Source organism: Scophthalmus maximus, chromosome 2 (assembly GCF_022379125.1).
Source record: "Scophthalmus maximus strain ysfricsl-2021 chromosome 2, ASM2237912v1, whole genome shotgun sequence".
Lineage (NCBI taxonomy): Eukaryota > Metazoa > Chordata > Actinopteri > Pleuronectiformes > Scophthalmidae > Scophthalmus > Scophthalmus maximus.
In genome coordinates, this window is record NC_061516.1 from 11140001 (window position 1) to 11164791 (window position 24791).

Consider the following 24791-nt stretch of genomic DNA (forward strand, 5'->3'; position numbering starts at 1 on the left):
TGTGGTACAAGTTCCGACATGATGAAAACACACAACACTTCTAAATAAATATTAAGTAAGTATGAGTGGATTTCTATTTATTGTCCTGGCCATTGTCTACAATTATTGCTCTTAAAGTTACACATAATAACAATCTTGGCCGTTGCCACCACATGTTACGGCAACTCAGAGGGGTCAAAACGGATTGCAATTTGATGTTAAAGGCACAGGCCACCTCTCCCTGTGATGAATGAATAATAATAATAATAATAATAATATTAAATTTCATTTATAGAGCACTTTTCATTTCTAAAAGCAATCAAAGTGCTACAGAGTAGAAACAAGATAAAAGACGTTTTAAAAAGAAAAAACACCGGTGGAAGAAAAAGTACCAAAATTTAGGGGAATGCTTGTTTAAAAAGAAAGTTTTTCAGTTTTTCAGTTTTTCAAATGAAGTAGATGTCTTACTATGAAACCTCATTGGCTCATCTTTGATTGACCAATTCATGCTTCAAATAATCTGGGTGTTTTTCCTCCTGCAGTTGTTCCCTTGGCTGTTACAAGCGACATAAAGGTAACTGACTTAGGTCTATCTCAGTCTGTTATTGTTGTGTTGTCGAGCTGTGCATGTAGTCAAAGGAGATAATAGATATCATTCATCTGACTTCCCTCCACAGACACTTGCCTCCCTGTTGTGCAGCCCCCACCCGCTGTTCCTGAAGTGAAGGACGCTTTGGACACCGGTATGGTTCTTTTTATCTAATCCTCCCATGTGATTCTATGTCATTGTGTAGTGTGTATCAGCCAGCAAGGGTGCAAAATTATCAAATTATTTACAGATGTGTGGCAAAGTGGACAACATACATGAAGTTATCTTCATGTTAAGAGGATCAAGGTTTTTGAGCTCATCATCCAATGCTGTTTTAAATTTCAGTAAATAACCATATTAATTCAGGTATGTGAATTTTGAACAATCACTTTAAATATACAATAAACAACTTACTACCATGGCAATCTATCACGTCCAAGGGCCTGGCATCATTCTTACCGTCCACCACAATCGAAGGTGGGACAAGCTGAAATTGCTTAGTGGTGAAGTGTTTTTTTTATTGTTACAGTTTCAAAAATTGTTCATATAATTGTCCCTTTAACCTTTAAAGAGATTAAATCACATGAAGATAGGTTGTTTTGAGACAGATTGATAAGCCAACAGATTTCAGCCATAGCACCTTTGTCTTTGCAGAGCCTTGGTCAGTGGAGGATCTTCTGCATGAGGATGACGTCATTGACAAAGTGCCTCTGCAGAGGCTCCAGCTGTTAGGTATTGATCCAACTTAACATTTCACCTGCTCTTCAACCTTCAGTCTTTCTGAACAGTGCAACAGCATCACATGTCAATTGTTCCTTCATCGAACGCTTATGACCTCATAATTTTTAAAAATATCAGATGTGGTTGATTCATTGTTTCTTTCACAGGTCAGTCAAAAGAGCTGAGAGATCTCCTCTGCAACCCTCACCTGAGACGGTTACTGAGCTCTGTGGACAGTGCAGACTGCAAAGACGACGTGATGAAGGCTGCGATGCAGGAGCCTCTGTTTGCTGAGTTCTCAGACCTGTGTTTGAAAGTTGTAGAAAATGAAGCGAAATCATTTACGCCTAACGAAGCTGGTGATTTCTAAAAAAAAAAAAACTGTCCAGATTTCTTTACTTTACGGATCGTTTTGTGATGATTATTTTTGCAGGAGGAAAAGTAATTTTTTATTTTTATATAAACCTTTTTGATTGGCCACTACATGTGGTATATCTGCTGTCATGCCTTGTCATGTTACACTATGTACAGCATATAGTGTTTTAATAAATCTTCAAACAATTAAAAAAATGACTGATTCAACACTTACGGATTTACAGTTTAAATAATAAATAAAATGTAATATTTTATAACACTGACATTTATTTCAGCAAGTCATTTAAATATTAACAAAATTCAAGTCTTGTACATTGATCCCTTGGTACCACTGACAAAAACAGACTACACATAATGACCCCAACACACATTTACATGAATCTACAGCAGAGGAACTTATTCAGTGAGCTGATGGAAGACTTGTTAGGGACTCGAAAGAGCACAACCTGTGGCTGATGTGTTGGAGCAAAAGCTAAGGGGATAAACATCAGTGTTAAGGTACATGCATCATGTAAAATAAAACTTTTTAGCAAAAAACTTTTTAATAGAATTATGAATATTATAAAAGTTCGTTCTCCCACACGAAACACTGTAGTGTACAAAGACATTGGTAAGACAAAGATATATACATAACTTGCATTTCTTTGGGATGCAGCTGATTAATACATCAGAAAAGGGTTTTAATCAAACACTTGGTGGGTTTGTAAATAGAGCATTTATCAAATGACGCAGCAATTTTAATAAACCTGGATTTAGTGATGTGTTTGCTTGTTCATTCCTTTTTTTTTTGTCCATCTATGAGCAGATGTGGTTTTAATGTGCAATATGTGCTTTACATGTGCAATACTTGCTTCATTCCCATTTTCCCCAGCACCCGTCACTGTCAAAAGAACAGTGCTGGATGTTAACATCTGCAATCAAATGTGCAGCTGAATCACTAGTTTTACACCCCAAAATACATTTATGAAATCACATAAATAATCACCTTTAAATAAATACTTGTAACTCCCCATTTATCATTTGAGTGTAGATTTTTTTAAAGGCACTCATCAAAGGCCCAATACTTTGACCAGTAATCAGATGTTCCAGCGATAAAAAACTGCAGTCCTCTTTTTAAATGTGCAATGATAATGCCGTGTGATTTCTGTTCTCAAGACAAAGAAAAATGAAGTGCGTTTTTCTTGTCCTCCAATGGCATCATCATCATCATAATCATCGTAATCCTGCCTCACACCCCATTTAGTGTTTTCAGTATGTGGGACACATACCGACAGAGGTGGGGAAAAAATACTACCTTCTTCTTCTGATTTATAGCAGAGGGCTGTGTTAATCAACTGTCTGAGATTTTGAATTTAAATTCATTTTTGAATCCCTGGGGTCTCAATGCCACAACACAATAATGGATAATAAAGTCAAGTTTGTTGCACACTGCAATATCTTCCATGACCTCCTGTTGGGTTAAAAAAATATGCAAAGGTGCAGGGATTGCAAGTCTTGGCACCCTTGTATAACACTACGTAAGATGAACTTGGCATCCTTACACAAACATGTACATGGAAGTGTAAAATACCAGGTTTCATTCCACTGTGTCTGTTGATCATTTTGTCTGAATCCATGAAATCAGCCTTTAGTGTTCTGCAAAGAGGGAACTCTTACAATGTTTTCTCTAGCAGTATCTCATTGAACCCTGTCACGTCACTCTTCATGTCTGGTTGCCTGTCAGCGTAGAGAAGGGGCGACCGCTGATAGTGCAGCTTAATAGATCCCTGTGGAGGAAAGTGACATTCATCTCAATAGGAGAATCGTAGGCAATCCTGACTGACAAAACGTATTGAAGATTTAAAAAGAACTTTGCGTGGATGTGCCCTCACCTTGGGCTGAGCCCGAATGGAAGCGAGCCCCTGCGTGTACTGATTGGTCTCCACTTTGTACCCCCGTCTCCTGGAGGGCAGGTTGAGGGAGGCCATCACGGACATCATCTTCTGGAAGCCAGTGGCTGTCAGAGACACGGTGATGGATGGGGCTGAAGCCAGAGCCAAGCCCATTGGCCACCCTCGCACAGTGACAGGCTCCTGGATGGTCGAGAGCTGCACCGACCCTCGTTCCCTTATAACGGGGTTCAATACTGGCACATCCTCTTCCACGAGGTCCTTTGCGTCATCGAGTTCTACCTCGGCCAAGGCCTTTAACAGATCCTGCCACAAGAGACAAACAGTAATTGACTTTACTTTATTCACGACTACGCATGAAGAATGAGAAAGAAAACCATACTTTCGATTTTACACCGTACATGTTCCTTCAAAATCTCACCCTCCACTTCTTCCAGGAGTTCTGGATGACTGCAGCTGCTCTGTTCCACCTCTGGACCTGCTTCCTGACCAGCCAGGACCGCACCGCTACAGGCAGAGTAACAAAACAAATTTGAACTAATCTACTAAAAGCCATTTAATCTGCAAGTTTAATCTTCGCACAATTTATCTGACTGTGGGACGGAATGTTTATTTACTCCAATTCAGAAGGACGTAACAAAAGAACACGTGCCATCAACAGTTAATCAGATCAGTGCTTTTGTGTGGCTACTGCTGTTGCTTCTGAAAGATCAGCAGAGTCAATCTGCAAACAGTGTGTACCGACTCTGCCAGCTGGTCCCTGTTGGCAGGTCAGTCAGCTCAAATCCCTCAGGCTGACTCAGTGGGAGTAGGGCCACAGAGCTCTGCTTTGATGATGCCACCCATTAGTACCTGCCTGGCCATGGTATTAAAATAGTTTACCTGCTTGGATCAGAGTAGCAGATGTCAGACGGACTTGGCGTCTGCGCCGCTGGTACCGCAGCCAGCAGCACTGGATGGAGAAGGCGCACCGAGACAGGATCTTCTTCCTCTGATCCTCCAGCAAACCTAGCTGTGAGACAGGGGCCAGCCAGGTCAGTACTCCGAAAACACGGCCGGGGCACTAACTTGCTCAACAGTCTAGTAAATCAACAATTAAAACGCACACGATATAAGTAGACTGAAATTCTAAGGAATTCTTGTAAATATGAAGTATATTTGAAAAGTGCTGCATGTGAACATAAATGACCGACCATGGACTGCGTGAGAAAAACTTTAGTCCTCCCGCAGTGCACCCATGAATTGCGTTTTTCGCTGTCAAAGCCACATGAGGCGTCTGCAGCCTGGTGTTGTGACACCACCTCGAGGAGCTTCTCCACCTCTTGCTGGAGAAAGTCGCTGCTGTCGGCCTCTGAATCTGAGACGGAGAGGAAAACAAGAATTAGACAGAGATGTGATTCCTGTAGTGGCTGAGCAGCAGTTACACCCGTCTACAGTTTCAGTTTTCCCCACGTAGCATTTGTTTGACAGAATGTTAGTCAATGAGGAAGTGTTTAGTGGGTCAGAATCAGAATCAACAGCAAAGCTTCCACAGACGTTGATGTTATTATCTTTCAAACTTGATAACATGCAAGTGCACGTGAAGAGAGGGGAGAGATGTGAAGAGTTAACTGAGTATTCGACGGCATTCAGATTCAGTGAGCAGGTTTCTAGAACACTGGCAGAAAAAGCAGCTGAACAGTCTGAGATAAGACGAGCAAGTCGAATGAAGAATAATTACTGAAAATGAAAACACATCACAAGGCATTATACGACAAGCAAAGCAACACCTTGCAGTCAGAGGCGCATGCATTTACCTTTAGAGTTCATAAGGAGTTGTACATTTTGTTAGAAAGTCCCATTTTTATAGACCAAACTGAAAAAGTCCCAACGAGAGTAGAGAACTGAGGGTCAAATTTACAAAGAAGACTAGTGAAGGAAAATGAGAGTAACCCAGCAGCCCTAAAGAGAGGAAATCAAATTAATCCTTGTCCAAAAAAGTCACCATGCCAAAAACAAATGGACCCAGCAACAAACTGTACTTACCGACACAATGACTCACTGACTTGAACCTTGAATATTTTGCGATCAGTCCATAACGCTGGGTGAAGCCTCTGAAAGGAATTCTGCACCACGGAAAAGACAAAGTCAACCAAAATCCAAAAGCAACAAAGCATCGAGTTAGGATGATGAGTTGAAGATAGAAAAAAATTGACCTAATTGGAAAGCCAGCAGCACTAATGTGTATGGTCTCAACGATCCCGCAGGCCTCCAGCTGCATGATAACCTGACGGAAGACAGACAAAGATCCCTTTTTGTGAGTATAGAAGGCACTGCCGCTCACTGTGGTCATCGTGGTACTGCTGAAAAACAGACCAGCTTTAAAGGGGCAGTAAGCGATTCTAAAGCATTGCAAATAGTGTAAATATCAGCGAATATTTCCTCACGGTCTGCTAGCTGCTGCTTCTGTGTGGGCCATTTAAAAAAAAAGGGGTTTCGGCTCAGCCCCGCAAAAAATTGTGTGGACGGCACCACACAACACTGCGAGTGCAGTTTGCAACGCCGCAGTTTTGGCCTTGTGGTTAGCAAGTCGTTCTGTCATACCGGAGGTCGCTGGTTGGCGGCCCCGAGAACAACAAAAAAGAGAGAAACAGGCTTTCTCCAGAATCGCTTACTGCCCCTTTTAAATTTTTGGAGATGACCTACCTCCTCCTTCTCGAAGGTCAGTGGCTTGCAGTCTGGGTTCGGTTTGATGCAGCGCGTGTAATGGGGAGTGGTTGCGTGGAGGATCTTCATCAGGCTCTCCAGAGAGTTCTATAATCAGACAAGAACATCGCCAGTGCCACGACCAAACCCTCTCAGCAGAAACTCTACACTTAATATGAAGATGAAGGCTTTAGCCACCTTGAACTTGGACACCACAGTGACTTTACTGAGCCCCTTGGTAGTCAGGCTGTCAGTTTCCTTGTCGGTGAAGATTTGGTGAAGCAGGGAGTCGTCCGACTGCTGAAGCAGACTGATGAGCTCCGGTGGCACTGGGTCCTAAAACACAAAATCCAGCAGGAGATGAGCGGATTGGATCTGCTGTGTTCAACTTCTCCGAAAGCAGTTTGAAAGCTTTTTTTTTTACCTTGTTCTTCTCCACTATGCCCTGTATCTGGTAGTCCACTTTACCCGCGTAATGGGCCACGGTGAAGTGTGGCACCTTGTTGAACTTGTCCCAGCTGATGTTGACATTATCACAGAGCTCCTTCTCCAAACGAACCCTGAATGTTTTGGCGTCTGAGGCTCGATTAAGACGACTCGCCTGTAGAACAGGTATGTAAAAAAATCTGTATAACATCCACTCACTATATAGATACATACTGTACATTTATTATCAAATCACTGTACTAATAAACAAAAACAATAATATTCTTTTTAGCATTAAAATAAAAGCTTAAAGGGGCTGGAGAAAAATGAAATCTGTTTTACAACTGGCTTCAATGTAAGAAGATAAATCCATACTTATTTGTATATTGTCTGTCTTATCGTTATATTGTTACTATAATATATCATAGTTTAAATAAACAAATAACTAGAGAATGTCCAGGTTACCTCATTAAGAAGAGAAAACACACTGACTGGACTCCCCTCTATGAGATCCAGGCAGCTCTGGTTGTCTTGGTATTTGACAAAGGACCACTGCAGCCCCTCCGACACATACTCCTCCTTGAAGAACAGACATATAAACATATATGTTCAAGCATGATATCCATTTTCTCAAGGTGTGACAGTTCTTTTGTCTTCTAGGACTTCTTCAAACGACTGAAGAGGACTACTGATCGTCTAAGGCCTGGACATCAACACAGTGAGCAGACCACCACCAGAGAATCTGGGGTTCTGCTGAGATCTCTCTGCTTGGAAACAAAAAAAGTTAAATGATGGATACGACAGCTACCTGCTGAGCCCTAAGATAATGGGCCACAAAGTGCTGCTGCAGTTTCTCGTTGGCGTAGTTGATGCAGAGCTGCTCCAGGTTGTTGATCTGGAAACACTCAAACCCATACACATCTAGGACACCTGCGGGTTTCAGAGAGGAGAGGACTGGGTGAGCTCAGGAAAAGAAACGGAGGTATGCATTAAATGTTAAAAAAACAACAAAAAACAATTCTCTCACCTATGAAGTTGCTCCACGTGGATTGGTCTGAACATATGCTGTTGTTGATGAATGTCACCAGCCACTCAAATAAACTGTTGGCACAGAAGTAAAATTTATTTCCATGATAATAAAGAATTAATATAAAAAGCTCCTGCATGATCAGACGATACCACCTATAACATCACAATCTGACAAACTGCTGCGTGAGTTAATGATCGAATGTTCATTCTTACTGTGCGTAGATGACCTTAGCCAGACAGTCTCTCCTCATGCTGCACTCTGCCTGGCAACAGGGCTTGAGCACGCTCTGCTTCCCTGCCTTCAGAGTCCTCACCCTCAAACACATCTGGAGCTCCTCAGCGGACACACGCAGCAACTCGGCAGCCCTCTGCAAGAAGTCTACGACACAGGTGGGAGACTACAGTATGACTATGTGTCCGTTATCAACACCTCGATAGATAGTTAATGTCAGGGAGAAGGGCGACGTCATGAGATTTATTCTTATCAATCGACTGCATGACACAAATTAACAAACTGTATTAGATCTTTCAAAAATAAATCACTTTCAAAACTGTTTATGTCAGCGTCAAGTGTGTTAATAATAGAGTTTTAAGCACTCGGAAAGTGCCAACCATTGACAAGAGTTGATTAAAAGTCAGATCCGATACCTTTGGACTGCTCTTTAATGTCACAGGGTTGTGAGTCGTCCGTTGAAGAGGAGAAACTCACATTCCCCAGCTGCAGGAGTCCCGCTAAAATCTGTAAACCATGACAATAAACACAAACTTTCATCCCATGCTTACAGAGAAATAAAGATACTCAACTACAGTGAAAGCTGAGGATCAATATCTTACCCTGAATATTTGTCTCTGTCTTTCTTTATTAATGCCCAGATGAACCATGGCCTCAATAGTCTCTTGGAAACAATCCTCTATAAAAAAAAAAGCAGTTACTCTTAAAACTTCAAAGTCTAAATAAATGAAGGAAAAAAAATCCAAAGTGCGCCTTCAAATTAAAGACGAACCCTCAACGTGTTTTTCAGCCTTTGGCAGCCACACAAATCTTTGGCCATGTGGCATCTTCCACTCCTTTCTCTGCTCGTCTGTGGCCCCTTTCATCATCTGAAAAAAAACACACACCATATCAATATCTGTACTAATGCAATAATAACAAAATAAAATATCATATTAGTTCTGTTAATTCACCTGGTAAAAGATGTGGAAGTTCCTCTCGTTTGCCGGTTGGCAGGCCACCCTGGTCTTCTCCAGCAAATATGTTTGCACAGACGCCCCCACTAACAGCTGACACCTTCATGTAAAGAATAACATGTTGGACAGATTAAACAAACTGCCTTATAGTTGACTTTGAGAGTGAGGCGATGCCATGTGGCTGAGGACGAAGGATGTACAGTACAGCAGGTACCTGTCTAGCTGGAGCTGGATGTACTTTCCGAAGCGGCTGCTGTTGTTGTTCCGTAACGTGCAGGCATTTCCTAGTGAGGACAATACAGTTGATGTGTGACTGTGTTTTCAGTTGTGATTGTTACATTAACAAGACACCAGTGATCTGTTGTCTCACCAAAAGCCTCCATGATGGGGTTAGAGTCCAGCACCCTCTTCTCTATCCTCTCCACCGTGTCCTGACTCTTCTCCACCGAGGAGGAGGCCGCCACGGTGGCGTAGTATTTCATCAGGCAGCGAGATGTCCACGTCTGTGAAGAAGAGTGTGAAGAGTTTGACCTCAAACTGACAAAACAATTCATCAGTCAACTAGAGATTCTTTCTACTTATCTTGCGACCTCATCTACAGAGATCGTGCACGCGTTACCTAAATTTAGGGCCAAAGAGACGTCTTCGAATTATTTGCTTGGTCTGACCAACAGTCAATTACTGGAGTAAATAAGCATCATATCCTCACATTATGAGGAACATTTGGCATTTTTCTTGATAAACAACTGATATCAACTAATCAACTCTACCCATATCGTTACTATTTTTTGGGGGCAAAATCTTCTTTGCTGATGGCTAAAGGCTAACTGCTGTATCGCTTTCCCCAGAGATCACATAATCAATCAAACAGTGTGACATGTGCGCAGACATCTTTTGTGATTCACTACCATTTTGGTTATTGCTGTTCATGCCACCTACCTTCCTCACTGATTAACTAAGTAATAAAAGTCTATGAAATGTGGAAAAAATTGTAATCAGCTGTTACTGTAGCTGTAATGAAGTTTTTTTTTTTCAAATAGCTTTTTTGGTCGGACCAACACAATCCTTTAATAAGCAGTTATACCAGTTATTAAAAACCTGATATGAGGGAACAGCTATTCTCATATGTCAGAGGGTGAAACTAGATCAGTTTCTGTTTATTAAAAACAAACCACTGTTGCTGTTTAAAACACAAACAGCAGCACGTCCCTCACTTCCATCACTTTCTGTGGGTTTGGGGATTTTTTTGGGGGGGGGGTGGACCATCCATGTCAGTTATGCTTCAATCTAACATCAGTCAGTGAAATGCCAACATATGCAAAAACACCCAAACTGTATGGAAGATCTTGAACTGAGCAAAGAACAACAAATATAATTACTGAGTATGCAGGAAACAGTGTAGTACACGGCAAGAATCAAACGAGGACATAAAATTCTTATAACAATCCATCTTACAAAAACGCTAATGAGCTTAATATGTACACTGTATATTGGCCAATATCCAAACTTATTAAGTTGCGTCTGTGGTGTTACAAGCAAAAACGTTAATAAATGAATACTCTGATCCCCTGACTGATGTAGTAGGTCATGTTGATGTTTTGGCTTATCACACTATGCGCTGGTTTACCTTTCCAGCACCGCTCTCACCACTGACCACCAAGGACTGGTTCACTGGCTCGAGCTGACCCTGAACGTTCCTGTAGGCTTCTTCTGCCACAATAAAGATATGCGGTTTGAACTCCTGTTGATAAGGACACACAGACTTATTAAGATGCTGATCATTCAGGACTACAGGCAGAGTCGCCAGTGCCTGGCACACTTTCCAGAGATTAATGAGCTTGACGTCGAAGCTGCTCCCGACAAAAGGAGGCAGAGGAGGAAGGAAGTGCAATATTGTTATGTTTGAAGCGGTCTTAAATCTGTAAATGATTCCTAAGCTGTCGTTTACAAACCTTTATGACAAAGAAATGTAATTGAGGCTTAACATTTTAGTTTAACCATAAATTTCAGAACTATATATTACTATAAATAATCAGAAAACACACATATAACAACCAAATATATAGAACTTGCTTTATGCAAATGAAAATAATTTATTTTATGTAAAATGTAAACATAAATGCACATTTTTTTTCTACATTAATAATTATATCGGTAAACATAAGCACTGATACCAATACGTACGCCTGTCAAAGGCTAATATCGGCCAATAAAATCTGCCAACCGATATACCGGTCGGGCTCTACTTTGAAACTCTGCAATGTTGTTAAACATCAGACATTCTGGAAACATATGGATTGCTGTTGATGCACTCATTGTACCAGTGTGGTAGTTTTTGAAGGTCTGCATTAGTGCGTGATTTAAGTCCAGGAAACAGCCCTTTTTGAAAGAGCCAGGCTCTTACAATGTGCAGACCCCACTCACACCCTCCCCCAGTGTTTCCCCTACCACCCCCTCTGAAATGTCAAATTGAATATATATATATATATTTATATATATATTTATTTATTTATTTTTTGGTATTTTACATATAATGTCAAGCAGAAGTCATTTCAGGTCGCTTTCCTTATACACCTTATTCGTCATTCCTGTATAAAAGATTGTGGATGAAACTTAACCACCCCTTAACCCCCCCCCAAACCAGTAAACCTAGGGGAAACACTGCTCCAAACCACGCCCGCTGCTTGCATCACCACCCATCTTTCCCAAACATGATCAAAAACCCAATAGCAGCGTGCATGTATACATACAGTACATACGCAAACATATATATCACATCTCGAGACGTGTGTGATCTTGTGAGTACCTGGGGCTGAGGAGCACAGTGATACTCCTTCATCACTTCCAGAGAGTAGAGGTCTGGGATTGGCTCGAAGGGGTTTAGAGCCACCAAGGTGCAGCCAGCGTGGGTGTAAAACACCTTCACACTGTACCTGGCCTGCAGGCATTTCAGCACTGCCAGGGAAAGAGATTACACGTCATTAGATATTAAAAGGGGGGAGTAAAGAGGAAGGTCAATATTTTGAGACATCCAGAGAAGACAGCAGCATTAAGATGCCAAAGATATGTTTACTTACAATTAAATATTTTACTATATGTACAGCATAATCAGTGCAAGAGCCATTAAAGAAAATATCCTAGCAGCAACCTGATGCTCTTATTCTGACCTCTGCTGTCAATAGGCTGCTGTGTTTTATTCCTGGGGCTGAAATTAACAGCAGCTTGATGTATAAACTAAATAAATCTTTGAGTATCAATGACAAATGCTGATATTTTCTTAAATAATACAATTACAAGATAAACAATGGGGAGTAGAAACACCAGATGATAAGAGATGGCCCTATCATATTACAAATGTATAAGGAATATTGTAGGGTTATTTTGTGAATCATGCCCTTGGTTGTGTCACCTGAGTGAAACTTGTCATTGTGTATACTGCAGCAATTTGGCTGCACAGTAAATCAGTCATGCATTAAATTTTTCCATCATCCCTGCACAATTTATCTTGATGTGGGTAAATAATACACAGTAAAAAAAAAGCAGTCCAAGGTGACACGAGCTGGAAAACACTGGCTGAGCATTTGTGAATAAAGACAGTTTATGCAACCTCACACACACACACACTGACATACAATGGCAGAGATTTGAAGATCATCTTATCAGGTGGGAGATGTATGTTGTTGATCATAACTACCCCAAATTTATGATAGGTAGCACTACCACCTCCAAGGCCCATAATGACATATCATTCAAAGTACACTAGAAGGGACTTGTTCACTAGTTACCTGTTGTAGGGGTCACAGGATTGACTTTGGTGAGGTCATCATAAGTGTGGAGTTGATCGTCATCAGTGAGAAAAGCATGAAGTTCTCCCTCCAGTGAATTGTTGAGGGACAGATATGGACAATCTTTGTGGACAAGTCCTTCAACCTACGTGTATGGGGCAATCACACACAGAAAGGATATTGTGTTTAAAATATAAAGACACATAACAACGAAACAAAACATTTCTGAAAAGATCAACGCGATTAAACAAAAATCCAGGAACTGTGCTAAAGTTTAAAACATAAACATCTTTCAAGATGTCAGAAACCAGACAGCTGTGCCGGAATCTCTGACATTCCCACGACATCAAGTCTGTACCGCTCGGTCGACCATAAGTAAGGATACATAGCTCACTTCACACTCAAAGCAAAAAAGTCAATATTCTGATTTCAGCTTCTTAAATGTGAATATTTTCTGCCCCTTTATGAGAGTAAACTAAATATCTTTGGTGTGTGGACCAAACAAAACATCATCCTTTGGTTTTGGGAAACCCATTCAACATTTTTTTTTCACCATTCCATGACATTTTATGGACCAAGCCAGAAAATATTCGACAGATTGATCGATTATGAAAATAATCGTTGGTCGCGGCCCTGGACACATTAATTTTGAAAGCTCAAACTGTCTTACAAGGGTAATGAATGTATGTTCCTCAATGATCAGAGTGACACTGTGAACTGATTCAGATGACAAACGGTCCGGGCCCTAACCTGCCGGGGTCACGTGTCCTGGACCAGCAGCCTGCCTGAGGACAGTCGACAGGCTGAGGTTCTTCACTTGTGCAGACACATTTAATCCAATGAATTACGTGCAGCCTACATCCCATCATTCAGAGAGGCTATTTTAAGTCAGTAGTCTTAATGACATATATTCGATCCTCAACGTTACACTAATGCTACGACAGGATAGGCAAAAAGGTCATGACATACAGTTAACACTGCACTGTGTCATGTCGGAGTAGTATGTTGTATGATTGTTTCAGAAACCAGTTAGTGGTGGTTTGGTTAATATACACAGGGAGCACAGGAGCCTGAAGAACGAGACAATAACAAAGGGACTTCTGAAGTTGTGACACCTGTAGCCCTCATCCCAGAAAGGAGCCCTCGACCAGACTTCAGCCACAAACGTCGCAATTTAAACAGTTGTTGTCCTGCAGACGGCAAATTGGCAACTACCACCAATACGAGGCGGCATCTGAATATTCCGAGCCACTGGTCGACATTAAACGTCACAGCAGCATGTGTATGCCATGCTGAAATATACTGAAGTATACTGACATATACTGAAACAGTTGCTAAAGGACGTCCAGCCACGTTCATCTGTGTTTTCTTTAAAGTGTTCTTCCTTCACCAAATCGCATTGTGGGGACTATTTCATCTGGCGCGTCGTTTGTTCGATTTAGTCGCTGTTATTCGGTCACAGGTACGAGTTCGTGAGACGTTTACGAAGCATTTGAAAAACGGACAACCCCCGGTACAGATTGTAAAGAGCCGAGGTGCTACAGTTAAAAATAAATAAATAAATAAACATGGCATTAACTTGCACGTTTCCAAACTAGTGAAGAAACCCACAGCAGACGGGTCGTGCCGTGTCCCAACTTACCGTGCCACCTCCATTTCTGAGTCGCGCTCCAACGTTTGGTCGGACTCGGTCCTCAGCAGAACTCATTGGCTTTAGTCTTTTTCAGTTCTAGAACTGGGTTGAAACACACTTTTTTGTGTGTGAACAGTGTCCAAACTGTAACTATGACGAGATGCGGGTATTCGCCACTGTGGCCCTGCGACTCAACATTTTCCACTGGAGACAGAAATTCCTCAAGGACGACAACTTCCCGACCGCCTTCCCTCCGCCTGTCTGACCGACCGACCGCCTGCTGCCTCCCGGACCCCTTCATTTCCCGCCCTCCTCCTCCTGATGTTCCATGTTCCCAGCTGTGTTCACCACCACTGTTCTGGTCTACATTACTCTTCCTCTACAAGATTGTCTTCTTGTCTTTCCTTCTAATTTTATTGTCATAGATAAAATAAAATAAAAAGGTATTTACTTTATTATTATCAATGCACGTCATGTTGACTTTTTTCTTATATTCGCGTCACACAAACTAATGGTGGCCCTTCATTGGTCAGCTGCCTTAAATCGATACTAAATCACATCTCTTCGTGATAAACTAGCGTTAGTACTGGAGCTGCGATTTTTTCCCCCAGAGAGTTTGAACAAACTAACGTCCCCGGCCAGGTCGGAAGTTGACAGAAATCCGAGCTTTCCTCAACGCGTCACGGTGCTGAATGCGGAAGCAGGTGAAGAAGGTTTTCATGTCGGCACTGCGAGCAACTGTAAATACTGTTGTGCCTGTGAAACAGGGATTTATGTGAACCTGCATTTCCAACTCCTTAGCGACTAACCCCTCGGTGAGTACCGATAAAACACGCAACCATCCGCGTACATAAGACAATGTCTCATAAAACATCACACTGTACACCGGTGAAGTTAATTGACTCTACTATTAATCAGGGGACACTTTTCTCTCTCTCTGAATCAGTAGGTGTGGGTGTGACGATATCCTTGTTTATTATTCAACATGGGTGCTGTCATGGTGTCTTTGCATATTCAGATTGTTTCCAAGTGCAGTGTCTCACATCGCAAATGATACTGTACTGTTTGCAGGCCATGTCTCAGAGGGACCTGAAGGAGGCGTTCGTCAGTAACCTCAGTGGGACCAGTCTGCAGGAGGTGGGACTGGGTACATTTATCTCGCCGTTATGCCTCATCAACAGAGGTCTGCTGCTGATCCTCTACCAACAGGCCAAAGGGACGTTTCCGCTGCCGCTGCCTCTGATCTCTCACCTGCTTCTGGACTTTTCCGTGCTCGTTCTCCCCCTCGTCGTGTCGTGCACCGTCCTGAGCGGCCTTCTTCACCAGGTCATCGCGAGCTTAGCCTTGGTCGCGGCCTGTGTGTTTTGCTGTATCCGCCGCACCGACGGTCGACCTTCTACTCGGCACTCAAAGACCACCGTCGGCACCTTCCTTCAGAGTCACGTTCAGTTCAACCACGTTCCCTTTGTGACTGTCTTCAGAGTGCTCGTCAATGTGAAAACGGCCATCAGCATCCTTGCAGTAGACTTCAGTGTCTTCCCAAGACGTTATGCTAAAACGGAAACCTATGGAACGGGGGTTATGGACTTTGGCGTCGGAGCGTACGTCTTTGCGAATGCCCTCGTCTGTCCAGAGGCACGGAGAAAGAACATCTCTGGATCGAAGATGAATCATATCAAAAAGCAGCTCTTGTCCGTGTGGCCTCTGGTTGTTCTTGGTATGGTAAGGCTAGTGAGTGTCAAAATGACAGACTACCAGGAGCATGTGACAGAATATGGCGTCCACTGGAATTTCTTCTTCACGCTCGCCATCGTTAGAGTGGTGGCTTCAACTCTTTTGGCCATTCTACCAGTCAGTCAGTCGTGGGTCTGTTCGCTTCTCATCAGCGGGATTTATCAGCTCACCCTGGAGACATCGGGGCTGAAGGCGTTCATTGTCCACAACAACGACAGAGAAAAGGACTTTCTGCACGCTAACAAGGAGGGAATATTCTCTGTTGTGGGCTATGTGGCCATCTACATGGCAGGGGTTCAAGTTGGACTCTATGTAATGCAGCCGAGATCCCAAGTTAAAGAGTGGCTCAAAGTACTTTTAAACCTCCTATTAGGTAGTGTTGTGCTTTATGCTGCTTTGTACACATGTCAGACACTGGTGGAGCCGGTGTCTCGTCGCTTGTCTAATTTACCTTTCTTCCTCTGGAGTGTGGCACAGTCTATGTTTTTTCTTTCCTGTCTTGGTATAGCTGATATGGTTTTACTGTTTTCCAAAAGAACATCAGGGTCTCACTTTGTACCCTCATCGTGGAATTTGCATGAAAAACAATCAGACTCCAACAAAAAGACTGGTGAAATAGACAGATTCTGCCTTCTCCAGGCTGTCAGCAGGAATCAGTTGTTATTTTTCTTGCTCGCAAACGTCATGACGGGACTGACCAACTCAGTGGTGGACACGCTTGGCTGTAGCAGTTCATTTTCAGTGTGTGTTTTGTTGACATACATGTTCATGAATTGCTTTGTAATATGTGGTTTACATCACTGTGGAATTACAGTGAAATTCTGGTGAAATTACAATTTTGGTAAATGTGTAAGATGTAAATATGTACATTACTGTGTTATAACAAGGGTTGATCGGTAATGCTTAAGATACTGTGCATGAGCTGTAAAATGATGCAAATAAATAATCAATAAAATCCTGTCTTCGCCCACTCTCTGCCCCCTTCACACCATGTACTGTCCTGTCTAATAAAGGCATGAAAAATGCCCCAAAAAATATCTTAGAAAAAATCTAATACTGCACCATAATATATGAAAAACACATCTATAGAAACTGACCTCCACGTATTAATTCCAAATACACTGGATTTACGACAGCTTCTCTTTTTTGAATGAACTTTTTCTCAATTCAAAAAAAAAAGATGTCCATAGCGCGCCCCCTGGCGGCCACTTGTATTGCAACGTCAGTTATTACGTCGGAGGGCAAAGGTCAGATCAGTCATGAAGATTCCGCCACCGTAGCAGCCTCACTCACTGTCGCACTTGTTTATTTCTTTAAGGGCAACTTTTGAAGCGTGTAAGTACGCACAGTAAGTGCTGTCCGTTAGCCGTCCGTGTGTTTTGTCATGTCGGCCGCTCACGTGTCGTGTTTTAAACGTTAGTCGGAGAAGCCGATGAAAGTGACAGCCGCTAAGTGGCCAGTCACCTACTCCTACTTATATTAGCTTGCTAACGTTAGCTCCGTAGGATAGCTAAGCTAACGTGTAAGTTAGCCGGTGTAGCTCTGATCGACAGGGCGTAGAACAACTAGCGCATCACTGCAGCGTATTTATAACGTGTTAGGTATTAGAAACGTCAGTATATAATGGTGGTTTATCGCCTCAGAATAATGTGCACAGAAACACACCGACCGGCTTCCTCAGTGTGCAAAACCATACTGCCGAATGAAATTAGCTAGCAGGCTAAGCTGAACTAGCTAGCCGTCGGTTATGGTTGTATCCTTGTGTCCCATTCATTAGCGTAATCGAACCAGTCTCCATGAGTTAAATAGTGTTAGACCAGCCAACAGCTTTTACATTAGAAAACATAATACATCGTCCACCCTGCGAGCTTCCGTTGCACATGTTGTGCTGCTAACTTAGCTTCGCTAAATCTGGGTCAGAGCAATTCTCTGGGCACTACAGCAGCTGTTGTACAGCGGCGTCATTAGCTGCTGTCAACCTCATTTGGGTGCCGGGGAAGTCTGAAAGACACGGCGACGAGGTGGTGTCGAAGCTAGCTCTGCATTGACCTGCTGTCGACTAGCATTCGTTCTCATTTGCTGAGGTCAGATCTGGTCAGTCGGTTCCTTGTGTGTCCCCTGCAGGCGAGCTGCACCACAACCGACCCGGGGATAAGCCATGGCACGTCTGGTAGCAGTTTGCAGGGAAGGCGAAGGGGAAGAAGACTACCCATTCCTCGCCAGGCAGATTCCCCTGTATATCGACGATACTCTCACGGTAGGAAAGCAGGAGACTGGCTAATAATATCACAGGTGGCAAACACACCCATTACCCTCTTTGTGTCAGGCCTCAGCTCTCCATATCATGTCCCTGACATGTGATGTCCGGGAGCAAAGGCACAGTTGTTGCTCAGCGAGCATGAAGGCCCAGCCTGCTTGAGGGACAAATATCTTATCAGTTTTGCAAACTCTGATGCTCTAATGATTAGTCACCCGAATAAAGAACCATTTAGGTACTGACAAGTAAGTATATATTCATGCTTTCAGAAGGCATTCAGCCAGCTTGGTGTTTTAACATGTTGGGGTGGTGCAGATATACTATTGATAGCATGACATGACAATATTACATAACATGTAAGTCTTAAAGGCCATTGCCCCACTATGCTGTTTTTCTTGAGAATAATGGCCACCTGCTAGCCTCAAAATGTTTAATGTTTAATGTTTAATGTTTAATTTTACAAACATGAACAACCAAGAGGATGATCCTGATTTTGACAATTGGCTTGTGATACTCGCACACCCTAGAAATTGACGCATTAGTAATTTAAACAGTGACACACAACATCATCTGAGACATTGATATACATTGACTTTTTGTGTATTCCCCCTCTTTTTGCAGATGGTGATGGAATTTTCTGATAGTTTCATGGATGTTGACAGCAATGAAATCAACCCTTCTCAATTGAAACAGTTTTCTCAGGTGAGTAGTTATTTTGCACAAAGCGGCCTCACCGAAAATGTATGAAGCACTTGATAAATGTGTGTGCAAGTATAAACGGAACTCTTACTGTGTGGTTCAAAAGTCTGAGCCACCAGAAAACTTGAGTGTGTAGTTTGTCTTCATGTGACTTGTCTAGCAAATTGGTGACAGCTGTACGATTCCTTGGCCTTTTTAGTATCTCTCCAAGTTGAAGGAACAGGACTTGAATATCGCCCTGACGGTGACATCCAAAGAGGTGTACAGTGCATTATCTCAGCTGGTGCCATGCGTGGGCTGCAGGCGGAGTGTGGAGCGCCTCTTCTCACACTTGGTCGAGTCGGGGAACCCGGCCCTGGAGCCTCTCACAGTGAAACCCGCCGGAATGCTCTCTGTTACCAAGGCCTGTTTAGCAGATGTAAAGAAACTTTACACCCTCTTCTACGTGCATGGGTAAGATATAAAGAAATGTGTTTCAGTCATTTTCAGTTTTAAAATGACTGCGTAAACTCAAATATGTGATCTCAACAAGAGATTTTCTCTGGGTATATTGAAATGCTATATCAGGATAATGCTATATGCTCTCCTCTTAAGTAGGCTTTTAATGTGGTGATTTTATTTTATATATAAAGTCCTTTAACACACTGATGTGACAAGGGGCTAACAACACAGAAATAATACAAATAGAATTATGTTGTATATATATTAGCTCACTACCCTTACCCAATACTGGATTGTTATTAATTTTTTTAGGTCAAAGTTGAATGACATGATTGATGCCATTCCAAAAAGTAAAAAGAACAAGAGGTGCCAGTTACACTCCTTGGACACACACAAACCTAAACCTCTGGGGTGAGTAAAAAGCCTGTTTTCATCTACTTTTTTCCAGGATGTTTTGAAAGTATTCGTGTGTCACAACCATAGTGAATGGGGACACAAGTGGTAGATTTTATGAATTGCACTGGCAGACAACATAGTATGTAGGAGGAGGAAGGCACGTTAGAAAAGACAGTTAAGCTCTTTCTCCATCTTTCATAACTTCCCTGTTTTCAGGAAGTTATCATGTTGTATTTTACTCTTTTTTTTGCCAGGAAAGTTGACTCAATAAACACCAATATAATATAAATTAATACTGTAGTTGCATAATTACACTGTAGACTTTAATGTGTCCTTCACAATATTATTAATAAGAATACTTTGCATGGTGTTTGGCCAGCTTCTTTTTTTTAATTAGAAGGCAGTATTACATACAGTCCTGCAGTTAGGAGAGGAATTGTCTACATGTACTACAATGGGTGTTCTCTATTAAAACAGTGAAAATCCCCACCTACATTCATGTTCTGTACCATCTATTCATGTGTTTATATATATAAATAGCAGTGGATTACCCTTCAGTGGATGATTGTGTTGTTGGGGTTGAAGTTTGGTAAACAAAATGGTGATATTAACCCTCCTAAACTGATATTTATAATGTAATTTAAATTAAACCATCACCATGTGTCCACAATTTGACACTTCTGCTGTAATGTTTGGATAATTATTTCTGTCAGAAATCCTTATGCAGTGCTAGGGGACACAGCAGCAGACCCATGCTTTTAAGACTGTGGACATTAGGAATCGACAGCCTCAGTCAGACCTGCTGGCACTGAAGTGTAGCGAACAGAATGGAGCAGTTAGCGGCCAAAGAGCCAGATATTTCCCTCAGGACTTCGTAGAGACTAAAACAGAACGAAAAGGAGGTATTAAATTGGGATTAGATTCACCACGCTGACAGAGACGGGACTCCTAATGAATACTAATATTGCTCTGTGTCTGCTAAATATGATGTTTTAAGAGATGATAACTATGCATTGCTATAATAATGGTGTGTTTTCTGACAGGGGGAGCTGGATGGATGTATGGGAGCTAATGTCTCAGGAGTGCAGGGATGAGGTGGTCCTCATTGATAGTGCCTGTCTCCTGGAGACGCTGGAGACATACTTGCGTAAACACAGGTAATGTGTGACCGTCACAGCCTTTATTTCCAAAATGGCTGTTTTTTTCCTCTCAAAAGAAACAACAGAAATAAATGTAAATTAATTTGTTGTGCACAGGTTTTGCACTGACTGTAAGAATAAAGTGCTGAGGGCATATAACATCCTGGTGGGGGAGTTGGACTGCAGTAAAGAGAAGGGCTACTGCGCCGCCTTGTATAAAGGACTGTGCTGTTGCCCCCACGAGCGCCACATCCACGTGTGCTGTGAAACGGACTTCATTGCTCACCTGCTTGGCCGGGCAGAGCCTGAGTTTGCAGGAGGTTATGAGTAAGTAAAGGTTTAACGTGACAACCATCAGTTCCTGTCACACCGTGATCCCTTCAATGTGTTTATACATTCAATTTGATGATATTTTTATTATAGACGCAGAGAGAGACATGCCAAGACCATTGACATCGCACAAGAGGAGGTCCTGACCTGTCTGGGTATTCACCTCTATGAGCGACTGCACAGGATCTGGCAGAAGCTACGAGCAGAGGAGCAGACCTGGCAGCTATTGTTCCATTTGGGAATTGATGCAGTACGCAAAAGTTTTGAGGTACACAAATTCTAAGCCAGCGTCTATATGGTATGACTTCAAATATATTTGTCTGATTATGAATGGATTATGGTCGTGTGACGTTATATTATCATTATATCCCAAGATGGCAGTGGAGAAGATGCAAGGGATCAGTCGGCTGGAGCAGTTTGTCGAGGAGCTGTCTGAGGAGGAGAGGGCCAAAGAACTTAAGCAGGAGAAGAAGAGGCAAAAGCGAAAAAATCGACGCAAAAACAAGTGTGGTTTTGACACAGCTGAACAGGAGGTAGAGGACAAGGACAAACATCTGGATGAGGTAATCGTCCGACAACGCTAGTCTTGGACACAAATGATCCCTTGCGCACCATGAACTGTGTTCATCTGGAGCATCATGTCTAAATGCCTTAGCTTCAGTCAGACTCATGTGGTGTGTTGCAGGGTTCTCTTGAGTCTGTGGATGGCAGCTGCAACACCTGTGGTGGTCATGATGAGGAAGAGGAGGGCATCACCGCCAATGGAGGCACGTCCTGTACCTGCCCGGATGACATCAAACACAGTAAAGATGCACTAGAATTCAGGACGGGAGGCGGGTGTGAAGATGGTCACGTGGTCACTGTCAATGAACCGTTAAATACACGAGAGTCAAAACTCAACATTAAAATTGTTTGTCTGTCATTAGTGAGCAAAACAAATGACTTGTGTGTATGTTGGCCAGTGTATACATTTTTATCACAACCTAAACATGAAATACTCAAAATATACAATTTCTTTGTTACATTAACTTGTGTCCGTCATGAAAACAACCACAATGTCTAATTCATTGAGCATATCCATAACATCCAACATAAAATACTTTTTATTATTTTATTATATACTACATTATAACAGTGTGTAAATCATTATCCCTAACATCCGTAGCAAAAAGGGATTTAATAAGGCCATTTCATGCGCATATATCTGTCTGTGCGACGCGCGCCATGTCAGATCACTCCTTCGCGTGGCTGCCTGAACATTCAGCGTCCTTGCGACTGCAACTTCCACCGTCTTCATCTCCACTAGAAAACAAAAATGGAAAGAGCCCGTTCCCTGAGCATGACGTGTCAAATACCAAACTCCTTCCTGCAGACTTTAAAAAATGCCTAGTGTGCATCTTGTAAGGCAGCAGTAATCCATTGATGTTTTCCTCCCCACTCCTCCATGCAGCAGCGTTTCTGTCAGAGATGGTTTAATTTCCCCCCATTGTTGTAAAATTCAACATTAAGCCCCCTCGCAGTAGCTGTTTATTAATTCGCAACACTTTTTTGTTTTTTTAACAAAAGCCATAATTCATGTAGGATACAAATTGCTTGTAGCCAATGCAGAGCTGGCTGCAAGGTGACACCGAAAGTGTATCACGGCGATCAGGATTTAATGTTTTTCTAGGATATAATTAATCGAAACTCTGGTTTAGTCTCATTTTCGGGACAATCAGGACAGGATTTGGGACAACTGCTTATTCTCAATGTCTGGTCACCCTAATTGTAATGACCCTTAAAAGAAGATTTTTTTTTTTTCCACGTTTCTCCAGATTTGACCCCCCACAGCAATGGCAGTGACTATGGCTACTTTTCAAGCATGGAGGGCAGTGAGATAGGATCACGAGAAGGGTCCGACGTAGCCTGCTCCGAGGGGATCTGTAACCACGACGAAGCAGGTCAGGATGGAGTAGCTCTGAGATTCTGTGGACTCTGAACTGTGACACCATATGAGGGTGTTTTTAAAGATACGCTGTGGTGTAGTCTAGTCGTAGTTTAGTCTGTTTTCTCACTGTCTGATTTTTGTTCACCGTCTGAAGCAGATGAGGCGAACGTCCATCACTGTGCTGCAGACAAGGAGGAGAATGCAATAGACAGTTGTCTGGACTACTGGCAACACTCTGACGAAACCACTCACTGCAAGAGTAAAAAGAAGAAAAGGAAGGGCAAGGGTTTATGCAACAATCAGGTGAGGGAACAAGCTTGAGAATTCACATGTTGTATATACAGAATATACCGAGCTGCATACCAATTTAAAGTATGCACATTTCTACAGGAACAAAAATATGAAGGTTGTTTGTCAGCTGGGAACACGACAGGCCACAGTCTACCTTCATCGCACACTTGCCGAACCAAAGAAATCTTTTCCTCCTTATGTGGCGATACGTTTTCCAGCATTTCACTACATTCAACATGGGCAGAACATCAGAAGAACCTCAGCCTTCACACAAGTCTTGCAGAACTTCTGGTTAGTGAGAGATGTCCTTTCAAACAATTACAGTATAAATCGACCGATTCACAGCAAACGTTCCGCCGTTTAATTCTGGTGCTTCCTTAACCCCTCCTGGCCTCCTGTTGTGTAACTACAGGGTGATTCGGAGGCTAGTTCCGACGAAGAGAACTGTCTGACACAGGATGAAATCCAGGCTTTTCTAGAAAGGAACCAATCTTTCTACAACAACCGCCACCAGTACAGACAGCTCCTGAAAGAAAAATTCACCAACTACTGCCGGGCCGCCGAGCGGAGTAAGCCCGTCTGTGGAGAGTGGTTTGCCGCCACCACCAGTGTCAACTAACTGCACTAATGACATCTTTGCCTGGGAAAACCTCTCATGACACTGCTGCAACATGTTTAGAAAAAAAAAAATCCTGACTTATATTTGGTGTCTTCTTCACTTGTTTCACCCTTAGAATAAATGTAATTCTTACTTTCTGTTGATTATCTCTCTCTCTCTCTGTCCCTTTGGCACTCGTACACCTACTAACCTTCCTCTCTCATTTCTTGGCCACCTTCTCATCTGTAGTTGTTCTCTTTGACCAAGCCAGGCTATTTGTTGTTGGTCTCCTGTAGGATTGCTGGGTAAGAGCACAGTGGAATTTGTAATCATGCTTTGCGAGCTGTGATATTAGGGATATAGATTTTAGGAGTCTTATGTTGTTGGGTTTTTTTCTATTTCATTTCTCTCTGGTTACACTTCCGTCTAGTGATTAAAGTTGTACCATTAAATGTGTACAGAAATTCTAAATATAAAGATTTTACAGAAAATAAACATCCATTTGTAATAGGGGTTTGGGTGTGATGTTGAGCGCAATGAGCAGAATTTACTAAATAAAGAATATTTATTAGTATGCAATATACATTTGTCCATTGTTTACTTGATCTCATGTGAGTTAATTTACATTTTAACAGTAGAAGTTTGATATTCTTCTTATTCTGTGAGTCCTGGCCTTTACCA

At 42.3% G+C, this 24791-nt stretch overlaps 4 protein-coding genes across 7 annotated transcripts in view; 3 read left to right on the plus strand and 1 right to left on the minus strand.

The window, feature by feature from the left end:
• Positions 1 to 1922, plus strand: part of znhit3 (zinc finger, HIT-type containing 3) — a 2383-nt gene extending 461 nt beyond the window's left edge. The window contains exons 2-5 of the mRNA XM_035625706.2: positions 522 to 553; positions 657 to 722; positions 1223 to 1300; positions 1456 to 1922. Of these exons, the coding sequence (XP_035481599.1) occupies positions 522 to 553; positions 657 to 722; positions 1223 to 1300; positions 1456 to 1658 (379 nt within the window). The 3' untranslated portion in view covers positions 1659 to 1922. The remainder of the gene's footprint in view (positions 1 to 521; positions 554 to 656; positions 723 to 1222; positions 1301 to 1455) is intronic.
• Positions 1923 to 2419: 497 nt separating this feature from the next.
• LOC118300874 (unconventional myosin-XIX) lies at positions 2420 to 14556 on the minus strand. The gene is made up of 24 exons (XM_035625704.2): positions 14308 to 14556; positions 12666 to 12810; positions 11687 to 11835; positions 10508 to 10621; positions 9251 to 9383; positions 9095 to 9164; positions 8878 to 8980; positions 8697 to 8793; positions 8527 to 8603; positions 8341 to 8431; positions 7906 to 8071; positions 7691 to 7764; positions 7472 to 7593; positions 7129 to 7242; positions 6662 to 6838; positions 6436 to 6573; positions 6238 to 6345; positions 5748 to 5818; positions 5578 to 5657; positions 4746 to 4909; positions 4435 to 4564; positions 3974 to 4059; positions 3535 to 3858; positions 2420 to 3429 (listed from the first exon to the last, which is right to left on the minus strand). Exons 1-24 carry the CDS (start codon positions 14371 to 14373, stop codon positions 3316 to 3318), a joined length of 2913 nt encoding a protein of 970 aa, XP_035481597.2. The 5' UTR covers positions 14374 to 14556; the 3' UTR covers positions 2420 to 3315.
• Positions 14557 to 14920: 364 nt separating this feature from the next.
• Positions 14921 to 16990, plus strand: pigw (phosphatidylinositol glycan anchor biosynthesis, class W). The gene is made up of 2 exons (XM_035625705.2): positions 14921 to 15113; positions 15370 to 16990. The coding sequence occupies exon 2, from the start codon at positions 15373 to 15375 to the stop codon at positions 16858 to 16860; it is 1488 nt and encodes a 495-aa protein (XP_035481598.1). The 5' UTR covers positions 14921 to 15113; positions 15370 to 15372; the 3' UTR covers positions 16861 to 16990.
• Positions 16991 to 17250: 260 nt separating this feature from the next.
• Positions 17251 to 24691, plus strand: ggnbp2 (gametogenetin binding protein 2). Of its 4 annotated transcripts, none has more exons than XM_035626455.2 (14): positions 17251 to 17367; positions 18157 to 18289; positions 18911 to 18991; positions 19188 to 19441; positions 19742 to 19840; positions 20869 to 20982; positions 21082 to 21291; positions 21388 to 21562; positions 21669 to 21857; positions 21980 to 22097; positions 23109 to 23234; positions 23376 to 23524; positions 23612 to 23803; positions 23925 to 24691. In XM_035626455.2, the coding sequence occupies exons 2-14, from the start codon at positions 18191 to 18193 to the stop codon at positions 24129 to 24131; spliced, it is 2013 nt and encodes a 670-aa protein (XP_035482348.1). In that variant the 5' UTR covers positions 17251 to 17367; positions 18157 to 18190; the 3' UTR covers positions 24132 to 24691. The 4 variants fall into 4 exon arrangements, with proteins under 4 accessions (XP_035482348.1, XP_035482350.1, XP_047186458.1 ...); XM_035626457.2 differs by having other exon boundaries at positions 17278 to 17380; XM_047330502.1 differs by having other exon boundaries at positions 17278 to 17380; positions 23379 to 23524.
• Positions 24692 to 24791: the final 100 nt, after the last annotated feature.